Here is a 21,402-nt window from a genome sequence, read left to right as displayed (position 1 = left end):
AAGATTCCTTGTTTAGAAAATGAATAAGTTTCCAGTCAGACAGAAAGAATAAATAAGTGATCAACTTGAAATTTCTTATGAATAAATGAGGCTAGAGGATATTGGGGAATAAATTAAATGAAATTCACTCAAAGACCTTAAATATCATTTTAACAAATAATTGGCTCAGGTAATAAAGGAGACAGAAAAGTACATTTGGTACCAAATAAAACAAGGATAAAATAAATGGCCTGTCAAGTAGATCCCTGCCACCTTCACGAATTTCAGTTAAATGTCAGAATGTTGGAAAAAAGTATTGCAAAATATGTGTAAAGTTTACAGTGTGATATATTTGGTGCATATGTGTAGAGATGTAAGCAACGTGTCAGGACGTGTTCTTATGTTCTGAATGAATGTGACAGCTCTAACACGCTGTTGCTACTGTAATATCACACAGGAAGCACAAGAAGCAGGATTAAGAAGACCATACAGGAGTTTAGTGAGTCAAAGAAACACACACAAGTCCCCTCTGCAAACACTCCCACATGAAGAGTGCTGTCCCCACTCTGAGGGAACTCGGACAGGCCACAACACAGAAGTACTGCCAATGGACGCCCACACAACCAAGGATTAACACTTCTTTGTTAATAACCTGAGAAAAAAGAAGGAACGACGCATCCATGAAACAGCAGCAAAATCCAGCCTCTGTACAAGAGCTAAAGCTGACAACCACTGAGATCAGGGAAAAGACTACACGGCACATTACAGAAAATAGGTCAAACCAGGAACACCAAATCAAGAGGGAGCCGGAAGCCAAGTCCAGGCCTGAGTGGGCCCTTCATCTCATGGGGACTCCCCTGGAGCGCTCAGGATGTGAAGTCCTGGGGGCACCCACCGGAGAAAGGCTCCAGGAACACACCTACCGCCCTCCCAGAGTCACAATACACACATCACAAGCTCTGTGCTCCTGCACTTTCTGTAAACCTACGTCTCACAAACGAGCCGCACACAGAACCCTCCTCCCTGTCGGTCCTTTTCACATAAGACAGAGCTTGCCTTGCTTGAAACACTTCCTGGAAATGTCACTTATACTTTCCCCAAAGTAAAACCCTTTCATTCTAGCTACTAAGTTCAAATAAGTGTGGTTTTCTCTTTTTAAAATCCAGGAAAGAAGATGAAAGAAGCTAGGACAATATAAAGTAGGGATTTATAGCTGTGGTTCTGTGACACTTGGAAACCATATTTATTTATCTAAAGACGTATTACAAGTTCAGAATGAAGTGAAATGTTATTCATTAATCTTAAAAATAAATTTATTTCATGTACCACTTTAGGAGGGAACAAATCCAAGTAAACAGAATTCTACAGTTCCAACAAGGCTGAATGTTTATAGATAATTAAAAACAAAACTGCCTCCATGGGAATTAGTACCACCGAGAAGTGCTTAGAACTCCCTATTTTCTTAAGGGAAAATATTCTCAAAGTAATGAAGTCATACACACTCATTCACTTGTGTTTCAAAAAGCACAGCTCACAGCAACTTTACCTGACACACATAGGCACATCTGAAAGAGAGGAGATGTGGCTTGGATGAGGCATCAGTGACACTCAGCAATTACCCAACACGGAAAAACTCCCTGGACAGACACGCAACTCACAGCTTTGTGAGGGGCTATGAGGGTTTTCTTAGTTATTCTAATTTCACCAGTAGTTTTTCTGTGATATGAACTCTAAGAATAAAAAGCTCAGTAACTTCCAACAGTACACATATGAGCCAGAAGAGGGAAGAAACAGCCTTGTCCTAAGGACAGGGGGCTTTCAGAAAATTGGTGCCCGATAAAGGTGTTGCTATGTTGGCAGCAAATCCCCACTTCACAATCTACCTCCGAAACAGCCCTGGGCCTGCAGTTTCTGAAGCCACATCTCCTGCAGAGCCGGCCTGCGGCTCACAACCCGCACGCACTGTGAGGCTTTGCACGTGAGATGAGACGGGGCATCTACCAAAGTGTCAGCAGAGCAGCTGTCGTGAGGCAGCAAGGGTGGAGAATGCTGGAGGAGCACACGCACACCGCCTGCAGGGTCGGGGACGGAGTCCTCTAGAAAGAAGGGACGTACTGGCTTATCCATGGCACAGGTTATCACAGTGACAAGCAGACAAGGCAAAAGGAAGCAAAGGAGAGAGCGATAGTGCGGGGGGCTCAATTAAGCACAAAGCCTGGAGTCCGTCATGGACTCTGAGACTCTCCCTCAAACTCTGATTTACCCAGGGAACCCATCTCAACGCAGGTTCCCAGGAGCCTCTCAGAGATCCTGATTCAGCAGGTCTGAGCTGGTGCCATGGAGCCCCAATCTTATCATGCATTCAGGTAACCGACAGGCAGTCCAAACACCACAGAAAACATCGACCCAACTCCCCTGCACTGCATCACCTGAGCTGAATGAGGAGCAATCCCTAACTCACCAGAAAGTGCATCTAACGTGCCTTCTGTTGTCCTGGTGACCCGCCACGGAAAGGGGTTTTCTGGTTGTGGGTGGAGGTGGGGTCCCTTTCTTGAGCTCCCACAATCCATGACCCCGGCTCTTGCGTGACTACATTAAATACTTGTCATTTAATATATTTGCAGTTTGGATAAGTTCAGTTGCAAATATCTAACACTGTGCTTTCCAATATGGTAGCCACTACACCTGTGCCAACGAGCTCCTGAAATGTGCTAGGGCAACTGAGGCACTGAGTGCTTGTTTCACGTACGTTTAAACTTTAAAACTTATACTCAGTTCAGGTATTGGGAAACATTTTCAACTTTAAATTTTATGAACTCTAAATATAGATCCAGTATTTCTAATGAAAATCTAGCATCCAAAGACTTAGTAAGAAAATAAAGTAAAATTTCTAATATTTTTATACTGATTACATGTTGAAATTACATTATTTCAGATACATATGGTTAAATAATATATATCGTTAAAATTAATTTCTCCCTTTTTTTTAAAGTGGCTATTAGAAAACTTAAAACACAGATGTGGATTACACTGTATTTCTATTAGACAGTGATGACCAAGACGTGAATTCCAAGTTCTTCCTAAGCCTCTCTGCAACACACATGTCTACAGCACGGTTACCTGCCGACTGCTGCGGGGGAGCCGCGCTAGCCGCACACCCGACATATCAAACAATCTCACTTGTCGGTTGTCGTGTGGGAGGGCAATGATTTTTTGGCCAACACATACATTGATCCTGCAAAGAAAAGACAAAAGGAAGTTATGTATAAAACAGCAATAGCTTAAGTTGTTAAGTTTACAGATTATGATGCAGTAGGATATTTCATACTATTCACATTTCAAGTCATAACACATTAGCAAACCAGAGGTATTATCTGTCTATGGCACTAGAATATAGAGACTGAGTCACTAACACCTAATTTATATGTACCACCTGGTAACTAAAACAGAAGCCCTAGAGAATGGCCATAAATGGCTCATTCTTATTCTTACAAAGCACACTATGGCAACCTGATTTTATACTTAAGCTTCAGTATTTACAGAATATGGAATTTGCATTAGAGGATCAATAAGAAAATATTTTCCCAGGAGTCTAAACCACTTTTCCCAAGGCTCTATCAATTAAACACTAAATTTACAGGAACAAGACATTAAATCACAATCTACCCTTTCAGGTCATGCTAAACGTTTATGTAATGAGCAGCTTTCTTCACCTGTTGATGGCAGAGTCTGTACGAATTGTCGCAATGGGAGATCTCATATTTTTTAAATCCCAGACCTTCACGGTGCGGTCGTCACTGCCTGACACGACATTATCTCCCACAGTGAACACGGCAGAGGTCACAGTGCTACAAGTAAAGGGCACAGGGTCAGAACCTCATCAGGAAGTTCCAGGATACAAACACGAGTCCTCTCCACACTGCGTAATAAACACACGCTCTTGCTGCCAGAGACTCTGACAAGGTGAGTGGAGAGGATGTCGGAGGCGTAGAAGCTGACAGCTGCCTTCCACTCCGCTCACATCTCTCTGTAAGTGTGAAGACAAGCACACCGATTTCCCCTCAGTAGATTAGAAAACTACAGTCCCCCCTACTCTCTTCTGCCTACTCCAGGCAATGGAGCAAAGACAAGTTACCAGAAGGTATGGATCAAACAGAACCTGCCAAAATTTCTATATATTTGTGCCTGATAGCAGAGAATTAAAAAAAAATTCACCCCAAATGCAACTTTCAATCAGTTTAATCATAACACTAGAGAAGATCTTATTCCTACAACTCAACAACAAAAAAACAATTAAAAAATGGATGAGGAACTTGAATAGACCTTTCTCCAAGGAAGATTTACAAATGGCCAACAAACCCATGAAAAGATGTTCAACATTACTAATTATTAGGGAAATGCAAATCGAAACCACAATGAGATATCACCTCATACCCTCCCACCAATTAGAATGCCTATTATCCAAAAAAAGACACAAAAAACCAAAAATCAGAAAATAACAAGTATTGGTAACAATGTGGAGAAAAGGGACGCCTTGTGCACTACTGGTGGGAATGTAAACTGGTGCAGCCACTATGGAAAACAGTATGGAGGTTCCTCAAAAAATAAAAAATAGAATTACCATATGATCCCGCGACTCCACTTCTGGCTATTTACCCGAAGAAAACAAAAACGCTAACTGGAAAAGATACATGTACCCCCATGTTCATCACAGCATTATTTACAATAGCCAAGATAGGGACAACCTAAGTGTCTGTCAATGGATGAATGAATAAAGATGTGGGATATATATACAATAAAATATATTAGCCATAAAAAGAATGAAATCCTGCCATTTGTGACAACATGGATGGACCTGGGGGACAGTACACTAAATCAGACAGTGTCCCACAACACAGAGAGAGACCCAGAGAAGATAAAACCCCGCACGAGGCCGTGTGTGACATGGAGCAAGGGGGAGATGAGGGTAAACCCACAACACCAACCCAATGGCCCGCCTGAAGTCCCTGTTTAACAAACAAAGAGCAGTGCGAGGGCTTGACTAGAAATGAGGTGCTGCTACTCCCCAGTGCAGCGGTCACAACAGGGTTTGAAGAACTCAAGCCTGGGCAGAGCTTTGGAGAGCAGAGGCTTACAATGCTCATGACTTTCTGTGGACTGTCGTCTTCAGGAGCTTTGGCCAAGTTAAATTTCAGTTAACATTCTGCTAAATTAATGAAAAAAAGTCTCCACAAAAGACTGTCTAACCCTATGTTAATGAAATGCTGAAAGACATTAGGTTTTTAATAAATCACAATCCTGACAGGTATTGCAGGGCATCAAAGGGAAGAGCTGGCGCAGAGGCAGTCCCTCTAAAGGCCCCTCAGACTCGGGTCCCACGGGGAAGTGGGTGCTCCACAACCGCTCACTGGAAAAGCTCAGACTCTGCCAAACTCCAGCCAACTCATTTATCTTGTCACCGAGAGCAGCTGAGCATGTGCTTCCAGCTGACAGTGCAGTACCTTCTCGCCGCACACCACTGCCCGATCTGGAACATTTCGCTCCCTCCGTGGGTCTCAATCAACACAAAGACTGTAATGCTAGCACTCCTCATTAGGACTAACAGCTGTCTTCCCAGTCACACAGAGACACAAAACTGTTTTGCATAACAATCTGCTGGAATTTCACGGCTAGAAAAAAAATATATGATGTGGAAAATGCTGGCCCGTGAAACGCTGAAGCCGTGTGCTTTTCTGGCTCCATGTCAGAAACTGGCCGCAGAGCTCCCATTTCTTATTTTCAAGATGCACCTTCCTACCAAACTAAGTAATACTTTGACATCTGAAGACCAGATCGGAAGAGCAAGCCCTCCGGAAGGAGGAACGACAGGAGAGCGAGGCATCCCTCTCCTAAGAGCACAGGCTGTCTCTCTTCATCTTTCCAGGTACACATGAGCCCACCTTTGGAAAGAGTACCCAGGAAGGTGTATCAGCGGGCTTCCTCACTCTGGCCAGGCAACTGCTCAGGGACGCTGCAGCGTTCACACAAAAGTGCAAGGTCAACACCTCTGTGGTCCAAGAGATGCTGACATGACAAACAGACCACAGGACTTTCCACCAGCCAGGCCAGAACTCACTCACACGCCTGCACAGAAGACACACACACACCACATAACACGTGCCGTGACCGCGCTTTGTGTACAAAGTGATCAGATCACCACATTCCTTCCCAACCACCACTTGCCAAACTGATGTGTAAAAACTGAACTTCTAACAGCTGCACCAGTCTCCAGGGCCCCAAACAGACTGGCAGTCGAGGGTCTGGAGAGCACATCCCCCCTTTGCGTTTCCTATCGTGCTTTTCAGAATTTAAAGCACTTGCATCAGCCTGTATTTTTATTTATTTATTTTTTTGTGAGGAAGACCAGCCCTGAGCTAACATCCATGCTAATCCTCCTCTTTTTGCTGAGGAAGACCAGCTCCGAGCTAACATCTATTGCCAATCCTCTTCCCTTTTTTTTTTTCCCCAAAGCCCCAGTAGCTAGTTGTATGTTATAGTTGCACATCCCTCTAGTTGCTGTATGTGGGATGCGGCCTCAGCATGGCCGGACAAGCGGTGCGTCGGTGCGCGCCCGGGATCCGAACCCAGGCCGCCAGTAGCAGAGCACGCGCACTTAACCGCTAAGCCACAGGGCCGGCCCCCAGCCTGTATTTTTAAGATGTCAGATATCTAAATGAGAAACAGAAAACTCATCTCCAAATGAAACACATTTCTGAATATTCCTTGATGGCTAACTTCCCAAAAAGTAGACCCTAAGATAAAGAACGTTCAAAGGGGGGTTGGCCCGGTGCAGCAGCCCGGGGTTCACAGGTTCAGACCCTGGGCGCGCACTGATGCACCACTTGTCAAGCCATGCTGTGGCGGCGTCCCATAGAAAGTAGAGGAAGATGGGCACGAATGTTAGCCCGGGGCCAATCTTCCTCAGCAAAAAGAGGAGGATTAGCATCAGATGTTAGCTCAGGGCTAATCTTCCTCACAAAAAAAAAAAAAAAATGTTCAAAGGAGAAGTCAAACTTGTATCACACAGGATTCTTTTTCAAGATTTAAAATTCAACTGTTCCCTGGAAAAAAGAGGTTAACTCCCCTCACGTGCAGGGCTAAATACTGTCACCTGGTTATGCTGCTCTCTGACCCTGCCTCTTCGGGAACAACTGAGGGATCTGCAGTCTGCATTAGGGACAGGACTGAACCACAGAACTGGGTGCTCCACAAAGGTCTAGTGCGCACCTCCCGTGTGCAGGCGCCGCTGTGTGTGAGAGAGCACGCAACAGAGAGGGTAACACCGCTCCCCCTGACGCTCACATTCTAGCAGAGCAGGCAGCAACAGTCCTGGCTTTAAGGAAATGCAGTGCAGTTTTAGGGCACACAGTGTAATTCTAACAGCTGAAATGTGCTGCTGACTGTACTTTTGCCAAAGCTTCTGCAATAACCAGGTTTATTACCGGCCAAAGAAAAGGGCTCCACAAGGGGCTTTAAGAGCATATCAAAATAGTACTTTAGTCAACTTGGTTAAATGCTGCCCCTTAGCATTTTTATTAAGTGAATTAACAAGGACCTTTCCCACAGATTATTCGAAGATGACAGTGCCACATCACCTGATCTAAAATGAGTACAGAGAAGTTCAAATTAAGATTTACACAAGAACTTCACGCTTGCAGGGGGTCAAGACTCTAATTTCCTTTTTGTGAAATCTGGTCATTGCTTCATTCTTATTAAACGATGTAACAGTCACCACAAATAAGTTTTGAATATCTGTAATTACATCAGTAATTTTAAAGAAACCTGAGAGGGATGAATTCCATTTAAATTAGGTAAAGAATGATCTCCCTCAGGTTTTAATAACCTAACTTTCCATTCCCTTATTTTCTGAGTCCAAGACTATGCCTCTTACACGCTCATCAATTCCACAACAGCCAATGTTTCAATATCACTGCTTTGTGATTCCGTGTACAAAAACTGGCAAGTTAAGGAATTTCAAAAGTTTCATTTATTTTTTAAATCTTCCAAAAGAAAACCTTTTAACATAAGCTCTGAAGGAAACTGGGTACAGATAAGCCCTAGTCATCAGAATAACTAGGAAAATTAAAGTCAGAAATATATTAGAAACTACAAGATTTTTACATTAGCCAAAAATTGCAAACTTGAAGAAAGGTCACTGCTGCTTTACCACATAAGAGAAGACAAACAATCACCAGACGTTTCATGGAGCCAGTGAGCCTAGCCGTAGGTCTGCAGTGACCTGTCACAGGGCCTGGGAGCACAGCGTTTCTTCACCGGTAAAAGCAGGCAGTGACCTGACATGTTCCTCACACTGGAATGTGGGCTGGACTCCAGGTGCCAAAGGGCCCTTCCAGCCCGAGATTGTGAGCAAATATGCTTCAGAACCACGCGAGTGTGAGCATGCCCATCAGAAGTGCAACAGGCTACACGGAACGCAACAGCTGTGCAGATATGTATATATGTGTGTGACCGTGCCCATCAGAAGTGACACAGGCTACACAGAAAGAACATGACATGTGTGCAGATATGTATACACATATGTGTGAGCACACCCAACAAAAGTGACACGGGCTACATGGAACATAATATGTGTGCAGATATGTATTATGTGAGAGCGTGCCCATCAGAAGTGACACTGGCTACAGAGAACACGGCATGTGAGCAGGTATGCATACACGTATGCGTGAGTGCACCCATCAGAAGTGACACAGGCTACAGGAAACATGAGGTGTGTGCACATATGTACATGCGTGTATATAAAATAAATGCTAACTAAATCCCGCACTGATACAGAAGTGGCTGGTACTTCAGGAACTATGCTAAGGAACAGCTGTTTTTAAATCAGGTGTCTGATTTCCTCAGTGAAAGAGACTGAAAGGGGAGGGATCACTGGGCACCAGGAAGCAGCCACGGGTTCCCCACCTAAGCAGGGAAGGCATCTGAAAGTAAAATTTCACTCTCAAAAGTTAAGAATAAGTTATCATCACAGCCCTCCAACACCTTGCGTTGCCTCATTCATTTAGGAGAGCCACCGAAGTGACAGCGTCCTGGTTTTTTCTAGCATGTGTGGAATTCACACATTTTACGTGTCTGGTCGTCTGAGGGTTGACTTTCAAGGGGCCCCAAGTGATGCCCCCTGCACAGGATGATCAAAGAGCCTCGACCCCTTGGAGCCCCGTGGTGCTCACGGGCAGTGCACATGGGTGGTGCTCAATGGTGCACACTTTCCTTTCGTATGTTTATTAAGCTTTGGCCAGAATATACTCCTTTATGTGTTCTCTAGACTAAGTAACAGTACCCAGTCTGTGTTCTCTGGACTAAGTAACGGCACTCAGCTCTGTGTTCTCTGGACTAATTAAGAGCACCCAGGCTGTGTTCTCTAGACTAAGTATAAGCACCCAGTCTGTGGTTCCCTGCACTAAGTAACAGCACTCAGCTCTGCATTCTCTGCACTAAGTAACAGCACTCAGCTCTGCATTCCCTGCACTAAGTAACAGCACTCAGCTCTGTGTTCTCTGCACTGAGTGACAGCACCCAGTCTGTGTTCCCTGCACTAACTCAGCTCTGTGTTCCCTGCACTAAGTAATAGCACTCAGCTGTAATCCCTGCACTAAGTAACAGCACTCAGCTCTGTGTTCTCTGCACTAAGTAACAGCACTCAACTTTGTGTTCTCTTGATTTCTCCTGTTTCATGCCCTGGTCTTGTCTTCCCAAGAAGTTCAAGGCTACTTAAGCACACAGACCATTCTTATAACCATCCGCTTTCACAGGGCCCTATACATATATTCCTGAAATGTATGCTCTTGACTAATTTTGCAACATGGCCTCTCAGAATATAGAAGAAAATTCTGACGTCCACGCACTCATGTACTTATACTTTATAGGAACGGCCCTCAGGTTTTCATTCAGGGTTAATTTTTATCATTATATCAGTTAAAAAACGTTAGGAGCAATAAATGAGAGGAGGATCTGGTGATTGAAAGAAAAAGAGAACAATGTGAGACACCAGCACAAAAATAGCAAAAAGCAACAACTGACTTACAGGGAAGCCAAAACAAACCAAACAATACCCAGAGCAGAGACACAGAACTCAAAAACACAGCGTGAGGGGCCACTGGGTATGGGAAGAAATAGCACATACAAGGTTGCTGAAGACATCCATAGCTCCCTCTCTGTACACATACACACTCAACGCCTTTTTTTTTAAAAAAGCGTCAATCCTTGAGAGACTGGAGAACTCACTGTGTGGAACATCTCGCTCTGGAGGATGGCAAGGAAATGAAGTGTTCCTCTGCTCCGTCAGCAGCGTCAGAACCCTGCAGCTCAAATGCCATGGCTGAGTGAGAGCAAGTACTGAGGCCAATCGGGTGGCCCAAGGCTCACCTGGGCTCGGCGTGTGCAGGGGGCGGGGGGACCAAGCACACAGACCGTGACCACCATCATCTTTCCAAAACCAAGCTCTACCTCTGGCAGCTGCTCCCTTCTCCACTCTGCTCATTGCAGAGCGTCACTCAGTGGTTTCTGACAACACCTGGAATCTGGTCCAGACACATCTCACGTCTGTCTTAACGAGTCTGTAACAATGCAGTTAGGAAGGAAGTTTTTAGTCTGTGTTAACAACCTGACGACTCTTTTAGGTCATCTCAGTGAAAAGTGAAGCAATCTAAGAGCTCACAACACAGCTGTCAAGGAGAGTGATTTAAACACTGCTTTCCCTGAAGTCCTTATTTTTATTAGTTATTGAGCAGCCCGTCTTAAAGGAGAAATTTTAAAAGGGTAAATGGAGAAATAATAAATCTCCTCTTACTTCCACAAACTATGCTCTGAATTGGAAACAACTTTAAAATCTATCAGCAGGGGACTGGTTAATTAGATCGCTGTATATCCAAACTACAGGCTAGAAACCAAGGTGAAAGGCAACAGGCAGGTACTGACACAGGAAGACCTCCAGGACCTCTCAGTGAAATGCAATGATACCCCCAAAATGACCTCAGAGAAAAACCACAACTGTGTCTAAGTACTCCAGTGTGCAAATGCACCTGTAGTTACTAATGTCTCCTTGCTCATTTCCACGATGACAGGACAAACTCTACTCACTGATACAAAAGAAATTTCCAAAAAACACACCTTAACACAACCACCGCAGTTAGATCACCTTTCTGCCAACTGCTGCCAGCATCTCGTTTCTCTAAGAATCTGTGCAGTGTATTGGGCTAACAAAGCTGGGAGGAAGCTGAAATAGGCACCATACTGGGAGTTTATGAGTCCTTAGTGACACTCACTCTTGGCTTTATGATAACCTTAGATATCAACCACCTGTTGCCAGACATTACATAAGTCTTGGGACTTTCTCAAAATTATTTTCAACCCATATAATTAAAAAGAAGACAGAACCAGACGTCCAGGCATATACGGGTAAGGGCTGTAAAGCTGAGAGGGAGCTTCAGGCTCAGAGGCAGAGCAAACGGTTTTGAAGCCACTTCCATGCTACGGCTCGTCTTCCTTCTCAAGCAGCAATTTCCCCCACCCCTGGAAGCACCTGTGCAGCTGTCCTCCAGTCCCAAGAAGAAACCACGCAGTACAATACCTTTCTCCTCCTCACAGACAAGGGCTTAAAAGCAATCACCAAGAGGGACGGATTCACAAACCAAGCTCAGCCGACCAGAATCTCCGCCTCTGAGGTGGTCTGCCAACAGACTGCTGCCATCCCATCACAGGCATGCGCACAGCTGAGGCACTGACCAAGCAGAATTCAATACACCAAATCAACCACCACCAGTTAGAAATGTCATGATGTCAAAACACCTTTTTCTCTTTAAAAGCAAGAAGAAAACTTAACGTCATGACACAAAATTCCAAGCTATTTTCACCTTTGTTAAGTATATGATCTAGAATTTAGTATTTAGTACTAAATATCTCGCCTGGGTAGTTGGCAAATAAAAATACAAGAAAATGTCATAACTTTAAAACAATAATTATAATTTTTAAACTGACTTTTTAAAATTTTGTTTTGTTAGATGTGATGTTTTGTCTTCTTCAGAAGAAAGCACTGAAGTTCATATTTTGGGGATAAAGTTACAATCACATGGAAAGAATTACAGCAAAAAAGTAAGAAAAAACCTTGCTTTCTCCAATGTTTTCTCCCTGTTGAGCTAACTTCAGTTTTCAATGCCGGAGTTTATTCATACTTGTAAATACTGTCAGCCAGGTACCCACGGAGGTCATCGGCCACCCACAGGGGAAGTTTAACAACCAGTGACTGCCTCAGCTCTAAGCCCCTCTTTATAGCAATTGAAACTAAACTGAACTGAACTAAGACAGGACTGTCCTGCGCTCCACAAAGAAGGCAGTGGTGCTGGAGGGCGGAGTCTGGGATCCTTCCTGAGAGGACAACCTGGATGGGCATCTCTCAAGTCCCTTTCAAAGGATAGTAGTGGATTTAACCTGAAAGTAAGTTTTATCACAATAAGACCCTCTTGCAGAAATGTCCCTGTATCCGCAGCCCACGCAGTGAGAGTCCAGCTGCAATGACCTGTGTGCTGAGTCCAACCCCACGGGGTGTGCAGCAATGTACAGCACACACGGAGGGGCAAGGAATTACCCAACAAGACTTCTCAAAATAGTCAGCTTGCTCACTGAATTATCCTGTCAGATGAAAAACACACGAATATATAGGGATGTAGCTTTCCTCAGATAAAAAGCACTGGATTTCAGATAAAAAGCACTGGATTTCAGCTCCAGCTCTTAATGATGAGGATAGAAATACATCAAAAATACACTGCCAACAGTTGGAAATTCCTGTGACATTCCAAGATTTTCCAATTAAACATTTCTGTCATTTCCAAGAACACTACACACTACAATTTCTCATTCCTGCTATTAGGAGAAAAATTTATTATATAAAGTACCTAAAATTACTTTTCATATAAATTGGTACACCGTAGGCCACTAACAGCTACTCAAATAATAACAGCCCCACAGTTATACCAAGTAAATCCTACTATGGTAAAATTCCTATTATAATGAAGAGATTTCATAAGACAGAGTGAAAATAAATGTAATACATCAAAGAATAAACAGATGTATTTGTCTTTTCTAAAAATTTACACTAAAAGCCTTCACAGAGCTTACTTCAGGAGCTCTATCTCTGTCCAGGAAAAATAATGGCAGCACAAATTTCAAGGCTATAGATTTGGCTATTTGGCTATAGATTTTTATCTGAAGCGTTATATCTCCAACTCTACTTTTTCAAAAAGGCATGGAATCCACATAAAAATACAGGGATAAGAGTAAGAGAAAATGAAAAGAGAAAAATACTCCCTCCCAGCTCCTAAAAAAATTGGATTATAAAACTAGGCCTAAAATCTCAAAGCCTATATAGCTATATCTTGCCTTAAGAAAACGTATCATACAGAAATTCAAATTAACTAGACACTTAGGTGAATCACTCACATTATAGAAGACATTAGATTCTAACATACTTTACTAAAGAATCTGTACTGAGTTTCTGTAAATGAAAATATGCCCTAAGATGTTTTCCAAAGTGTGTTTCGAATCATGTTAACATGAAATATGTGGTCACGTCTATTTAAGAAACACTGCCTCTGGTTAGCAACGATCCACTGAAACACACCCACACGTGACTTCTCAGGGCGACACCAGGAAGTAAAGAGCAGCAAAGCTCTTAAGAAGTGCATGTCTGCCTTCTGCTTTTAATGTTCAGAAAAGAATCGGTTTAAGAAGACTCAAGAAAATCACCCTGGAAAACGAAGGGTCACCTCCTAGACCAGGAAACAGTACTGCAACCACAGAAATGAGCTCCTTTCCCGGGGTGGCAGACACTATGCAAGATAGTGTCTGGAAATGCAGACAGGACAGCTAACCCTGGGGGCACTGACGGCAGCTCCAGCAGGGGGTGGACACCGATGGGAGCACAGCAGCAGGGTTCCCAGACATCCAGAGGGCCGCAGGTCCATTAGAGGGTCCAGCTTGAGGGGAGGCAGGAGGTCCCGGGTCTGTCTGGAGAAGCCACACTCAGAACATCACAGCTGAGAGATTAAACTGAACACACACTCAAGATCAGCCACTCCTCCGCTCTTACCGAGAATCACGCTCACGCCTTTGGTCTAATAAATGCACACCTTTTCAACCACCATGTCTGACCAGGCAAGAGAAACAACAGAAAAAATAAACAAATGGGACGACATCAAACTAAAAAGCTTCTGCACAGCAAAGGAAACCACCAACAAAACAAAAAGACAATCTAACAATTGGGAGAAGATATTTGCAAACCATACATCTGATAAGGGGTTAATCTCCAAAATATATAAAGAACTCACGCATCTCAACAACAAAAAAACTAACAACCCAATTAAAAAATGGGCAAAAGACCTGAACAGACATTTCTCCGAAGAAGATATACAGATGGCCAACAGACACATGAAAAGATGTTCAACATTATTAACTATCAGGGAAACGCAAATCAAAACTACAATGAGATATCATCTCATGCTCATCAGAATGGCTATAATTAACAAGACAGGAAACAAGAAGTGTTGGAGAGGATGGGGAGAGAAGGGAACTCTCATCCACTGCTGGTGGGAGTGCAAACTGGTGCAGCCACTATGGAAAACAGTATGGAGAGTCCTCAAAAAATTAAGGACAGAACTACCATACAATCCAGCTATTCCACTGCTGGGTATTTATCCATAGAACTTGAAAACACCAATGCGTAAAGATACATGCACCCCTGTGTTCACTGCAGCATTGTTCACAATAGCCAAGACTTGGAAGCAACCTAAGTGCCCATCAAGGGACGAACGGATAAAGAATATGTGGTATATATACACAATGGAATACTACTCAGCCATAAGAAACGATGAAATCTAGCCATTTGTGACAACATGGATGGACACTGAGGGTATTATGCAAAGTGAAATAAGTCAGAGAGAGAAGGTCAAATACCATATGGTCTCACTCATTAAGTAGTAGATAATAACAAGAACAAACAAACACATAGAGACAGAGACTGGATTGGTGGTTACCAGAGGGGAAGTGGGGGGAGGAGGGCAAAAGGGATAATTAGGCACATGTGTGTGGTGACGGATTGTAATTAGTATTTGGGTGGTGAACATGAGAACATGATGTAATCCATGCAGAAACAGAAGTATATGATCTACACCTGAAATTTATACAATGTTATAAACCAATGTTACTGCAATGAACAAAAAATTAAAAATAAAATAAAAAAATAAATGCACACCTTTGCGTAGATACACACTTATATCCATTTGCAAAAGGAATCTGTAGGCTTGTCAAATGGGCTCAAATCCATAGAACCCATGCCAGAAACAAAAAGCAGGAATTACTCACTATGAAGAGTCCTCAGCTGAAACGTTGTAAAATGTCTCACTTCCTGACTGTCCAAACTGCAGTGATTTCTGGAGGCTTACTGCTGATGTAACACAGGAAGACTGTCGAGTACAGACAGAATGGCCTGCAGCCCCACCTGCTGACCACGCAGGGTGCGGTCTCGGCAGGCAGGGGCCTCTCCACGGCCATGGCAGGAGGCTCCTCACACGCGGTGCAGGTGCAGCCATACCGTGGGAGTGGGGCAGAGACTGGAGCCTCTGACACAAGCCAGCCCCAGCCAATCCCCGATGATTCCCAAAGGCTTTAAAAGAGGTGAAACTTCCCCTTCTCTGGCACCTACCACAGGAAACTAGTGCCCAAGAGAAAACTTTCTGAAACTTATTTATCTATCTACACATCAATAAAATATGCCAGTTCACCCTAACTCAAGTAAGCAAAGAAAAAATGTCAACACTGTGACTAAGAATGGACTTGCACGTATACTCTTTTCATTGAAAGGTCACGTGTCCTCACTGTTACAGTGAACACAGCATGACTCATGTCTCAGGAGGTCCGGAGGAGAGAGGCCCTCAAGGATGGACACAACCCCATGTCGACTCCAAGTCGCTCCTGGTCCCATCAGAAAAAACAAACCTAAGAAACGGCGTCACAGGTCCACATGAGAAATAAGACTCCTTCGTAACCAGCTAAATTCCTCATAAGTCTGTCTCTCCAAAAAACAACCTCTATTTCATGTATCCACCAGCTGCAAAAATATACCACAAATTAAACAGATGTTTTAACACCACACCAGAGTTTCCTACATTTCACAAGCAGAGGGAGGCAGACGAGAACAAGCTATTGCTAAAACACTCTTACAGCTAAAACATGTGCTTCCATCAACTCCCAGTAATACAAAAAAATTCTTGGCTCTTTTTGTACCAAACAAAAATAAAATCCTATACAAAATCAAATAAGGTAACTGAAAACAGAACGTGACTAAAAAGTTCTTTAAATAATCCCAAGACCACTATGGATCACCCTCAGAGTCCAGCCCCACCCAAAACCCAGGCAACCTTCAGGAAGTGACCTCATCTCCCTGTGCCTCAGTTTACCTCCCCACAACAAGCCTGAGGCCACCTGGACTCACTGTGAGGATTAAACAGGCCAGACCGCATTATCACTGTGCCTGGCGCACACCAAGAACTCCATAAAAGCAGCTGCGATGATTCTCTCCTCACTCTGCCTCCCTTTCCAGACACGACCCCCAGTCCTCCTGGGTTCTCCATCCTCCCACCGTGCTGCATAGGAAGTTTGAGTTAGCACAGCAGTGGTCTATTTACATTCTGCTTCTTAGAGGCACTTCTCCAGTACAGACTGCCCTGCTCTCCACACATGATATAGATCAGTGAGCCAGTTTGGTGAGAAGACTGCTGGCACTTTGCACGCTGGGGTGGGGAAAGTGCAGAGTGAGTCTGGGACAGACTCCTACGGTGCCAGAAGGCAGTGAGTACTCAAAGACGAGAGGGTCATGTCCAAAGAGAGAAGTCTGTGGGACGGTGCACTCACAGCCAAATCTAGAAAAACTTAAGCATCAAAAATAATTATAACAACAAAGGCTTATAACCATCAAAATGAGAAAAGTCTTTGCATCTGTACTAATCCGCAATGATACTAATGAATAAAGTGCCAGCTGACGAGCGTAGAAAGAATGACAGAATCAGCAAGTTCACCCTTCTGCAACACTCAACGTAATGACTGATGCAGACAAGGATCATCGATGATGTCAGACCTGTCGCTGGATGACAGGCTGCTGGGGAATAAGATCTTCACATGTCTCAAAGTGTCACTTCACTGATTCCAAAGTGGAAACACACCTCCCAACGGGGAGGTCCGGAGACACCACCTGTGATCCAGGTCAGCATCCCCAGTAATGGACATCTGCCAGCACATCTGCTCTATAAGGACGCAAAGCACACAACAGGGGCCGTGAAAAACTTTTGGCAAAAAGGAAACCATGAGAAAAATACACAATGTGGGACATTCCACAAGAGACTGGCTTGGATTCTCTACAAAAAAATTGAACATTATAAAAAATAAAAACAACAAAATGGGTGGAGGTCTGTCCTAGACTAAAAGAGACCAAAGTATCTAAATGTATTGAAGGAATCCTGATTAAATCCTAGATCTAAAAAAAGTATCAAAGACATTTTGTGGACAACAGGGATAAATCTGAATATGAGCTGGATATCAGATAAAATTACAGAATTATTAAAAATTTTCTTAGATGGATAACAGTACCATAGTTATTTAGGAGAATGTTCTTATTCTCAAAAGACACATGCTAAAGAGTTTAGGGGTGAAAGGTCATGACAAGGGCAACTTCCTTTCAAAGCCTCAGCCAAAGAAAGCACATGTGTATATAATATATTCATACACTCCATGTGTACACGTATTTATAAAGAGACAAAAGACAAATGTGCTGAAATGAAAATAACTGGTGAGTCTAGGAGAGGGGTAAGTGGAGAGTCGCTGCACTATTCTTTCAACTTTTATGTATGCCTGAAACTTTTCAAAACAAAAAACTTGGGAGAAGAGACGCACAGGCTCTGGAGTGAGGCTGTGCAGGTCGGGATCCTGGCTCGCCTTGAGCATCGGTGACCACAGAAGGTTCTTTCCATCCTCTGGGCCCAGAGCGACTTGCCCTAAAAGCAGACGAAGAACAGCTGCTCTGGGCCCACCCACGGCTCCACGCCTGCCCAGGGCGCTCTGTCGTCCCTCTGCGTTGTCCAGGCTAGCCTGGTTAGAAGTTGTCCCCTCCACGGCCTCGAGTGGAACAAACAGGACGAGACCCACAAGAGGGTGGGGACACAGGGAGCACGAGGGCCCTTCAGGCCCCACTGCCCTGTGCTCAGGGACAACTCTGCACTTACAAACCACTGAGAATCAAGAGTTCTCTGTGACGGGGCTATGGTTACCCCAGCTGGTAGAAGAAACACTCCCTCACGTCAGGATGGAATCATTTCCCACACGGAAGCTCTCAGAACAACAGAGCCAGTCGTACAGGAAGATCTCAGAACGTGCTGGCTGCCTCTTACTGCCAACATTTCAGTGCACCTCAGATGCAAGATACCAACTTGTTTACCAATCTCAATCTTCTTAAAAAACTTGGTCCTAGTTTCTTTTTGAACATTTTATTAATTTTAAACATAAAATCAAAACTTAGTATATCTAATGTTAAACACAAAAAACAGATTTGTTTACTGCATCACAGGACGGAATGAGAGAAATGCGTATTTTAGAGCAGCCGAATGAGCAAGCATTAAAAAGTGTTTAGGGAGCACGACTACATGCAACACCTTCTCTGGACCTGCAGGAGCTCAAGCAGGACACACACTGTCATCCAGAAGAGACAGGGGTGGTCTGGAGGGGCAGCGTGCAGCGACAATGGTGGCACGGGGAGCAGGTGACAAGATATATTCAGGAGGTACGACTGGAGAGGAGTCCTACTGGTGGGCTGGGAGAGCACAGCAGGGGAGTGCAGAAGTCTACGGGTCCAGTAACTGGAAAGATGACCAGGTACTTTACTGGGAAGGGCCAGACTGGGAAAAGAATGAGTTTGCAGAAAGAAAGAGAGTTCTGTTAAGACTCGATTATGCCTGAGCTTCCCAGGCAGGGAGGGCAGAGGCAGGTTTAGGGTCAGTGTGTGTCTGTGTGTCCTCTCCCCAAACAGATCCTGCAAATACTTGTACAGTCGGTCCCCTGTGTCCAGGGATTCCTCATCAGCGGATTCAACAAACTGTGAATCAAATATCTCCATCTATTGTTTTTTTGGTGGTTTTTTTTGGTGAGGTTAGCCCTGAGCTAACATCTGTTGCCAATCCTCCTTTTGTCGCTGAGCCCATCTAACATCTGTGCCCATCTTCCACTATTTTATATGTTTGCTAACTTCTGTGCCCATCTTCTTCTATTTTATATGTGGGCTGCTGCCACAGCATGGCTTGATTAGCGGTGCATAGGTTCACACCTGGGATTTGAATCTGCTAACCGCGGGCCGCCAAAGCGGAGCTCACAAACTTAACCACTATGCCACCGGGCCAACCCCACATCTATTGGATTTTTGATCCAAAGTTGATTGAATCCTCAGATGTGGAAGCTGCAGACAGGAAGGCCGACTACAGGGACTTGCATATCCTCGGATTTTGGTATCCGAGGGGGTCCCTGGAACCAATCCCCCACGGATACTGAGGGAGGACTGCAATACCAAAACGAGACTAAAACGATCCCAGAGAGAGGACTCGAGTGGCTGCGAACAGCTCCAGTCTGACCCTCCCCACAGACAACAACCGCATTACCAACTCCGCAGTATTTTTCTTGATTCTTCTCTGATCCCCCCTCCCCAATTGCCCCATTCTGTCCCCATCCAATTTCTTAAGAGGATACCAGTGACTCCTCTTAATCTCCTTAATTCTTTGAAATCTCCAAAATGAAGCTAAAAGTTTAGGGAAAGAGTAGCCATTTTGAAAGATAGTGGAGTTGGAAATTAATACTGAAAATTAAGATAAAAATTAAGTTTTAATATCAATCCACAAAATTTTTTTCACGAATAGTTAAAAAGAGATCGCTAAATGACTGCAACTCACTCCGTGTGGCCCTGGAAAACATTCACGGAGTGGATGGAAGGGTCCCTGAAATCCCAAAGACGGAAAGTCGTGTCACGGGAGGAGGTCACCACGAGCCGCTGGGTGGGGTGTGTGCAACAGTGCGTGAGCTCCTGGTCATGCCCTACAACCAAGACGACAAAAACGCAAGATCATCCACCTGCAGACACACAGTCATAGTGAAGCTTTTCAAAAACACAAGAATCAAAAACAATCTTTACGGGTTCCACTGCTGCATTCACTACAAAAGTAAACATAAGGATCATTTGTAAGTAATAACAATAAGGAATTAGAGTGGGTCTAGTTCTCTCAGGAGCTAGAAGTCCTTTCACTCATGTATTTAAAGGGAGCAGGACAACGAGGACTGAGTGTAGCCTACCTCCTGAGTGTAACAGTTAGAAGGTCAGGCAAATCTCTTTTAACAGGCTGTGTGTGTGAACAAATTAATTCTTAATTCTTCACTTCCAGAATAATCTCTAATAACATAATATGTGGAGCCCTCAGTAAAATATGATCCTTAACCCTCAATGAGGAAATGCACTCACTGATGAATTTGCAAAAACACCTGTGGTGGGCAGAATTCTAAAACGGCCTGGAGACCCCCATCTTTGGTGTTGACACCCTGTATAATACCTTCCCTTGACTTTGGGCAGAACCTGCAAATGTGATATCACTCTGGAAATTACAGTACATTATAAGCAAAACAGATTCTGCGAATGTAATTAAAGACCCTAAATGAGGTGGCTTTCAGTTAATCAAAAGACAGTGCCCTGGGTGGGCAAGACCTAACCAGGTGGGCCCTCTGGAAGGGTCCAGGTCTGCCCAGGAGAAGGGTTCAAAGCTGCAGAGATGCTCTGCTGCCGGCCTGGAAGAAAGCAAACCAGGTGGTGAAATGCCTCTGGAGGGGGCCAACAAGGACCTGAGGGCAGCCTCTGGATTCTACGAGCCGTCCCCAGCTGACAGCTAGCAAGAAAATGGGGACCTCAGTCATATACCACAAGGAAACGACTCCTTCAACAACAGTAAGCAAGAGTACCCCACACCTCAGATGAGATCACAGCCCCAGGCAATACCTTCATTTCACCCGAGACCCTAAGCAGAGGGCCAGCAAGCATGTGCCTGAAACTCCTCACCCAGGGAAACCAAGCTATAAATTCACGTTATTTTAAGACACTAAGTTTGTGGAAATTTGTTACAAAGCAACAGAAAACTAACATACCAACCATACTTCAAATAAGTACATACTATATGCTACAACTGAATCCCCTAAAGATGAAATAAATTTAGCTAACAACAGTTCTATTAATTAGAAAGAATCTCTGAAAATCACAACCTGTGTGCCAAGAGAACTAAAAATAACTCTGGACAAGAA

General features: G+C 44.0%; 1 protein-coding gene across 7 annotated transcripts in view; it reads right to left on the bottom strand.

Moving 5' to 3' along the window:
* WDR37 (WD repeat domain 37) overlaps window positions 1-21,402 on the bottom strand; it is a 71,511-nt gene that overhangs the window by 3,203 nt on the left and 46,906 nt on the right. For 6 of the 7 annotated variants that reach the window (XR_009216972.1, XM_058532340.1, XM_058532338.1 and 3 more), the window contains 3 exons: window positions 20,013-20,154; window positions 3,693-3,827; window positions 3,100-3,214 (listed from right to left, as the gene is read on the bottom strand). Coding sequence is in view for 6 of the 7 variants with exons in the window: in XM_058532340.1 (XP_058388323.1) it covers window positions 3,100-3,214; window positions 3,693-3,827; window positions 20,013-20,154 (392 nt within the window). In the remaining variant the exon portion in view is untranslated. The remainder of the gene's footprint in view (window positions 1-3,099; window positions 3,215-3,692; window positions 3,828-20,012; window positions 20,155-21,402) is intronic. The other variant, XM_058532343.1, reaches the window with a different exon arrangement.

Source organism: Diceros bicornis, chromosome 36 (genome assembly GCF_020826845.1).
Source record: "Diceros bicornis minor isolate mBicDic1 chromosome 36, mDicBic1.mat.cur, whole genome shotgun sequence".
In the NCBI taxonomy this organism is placed as follows: Eukaryota; Metazoa; Chordata; class Mammalia; order Perissodactyla; family Rhinocerotidae; genus Diceros; species Diceros bicornis.
Note: the sequence above shows the minus strand (reverse complement) of the source record. Positions and strands in the feature narration are given on the sequence as shown.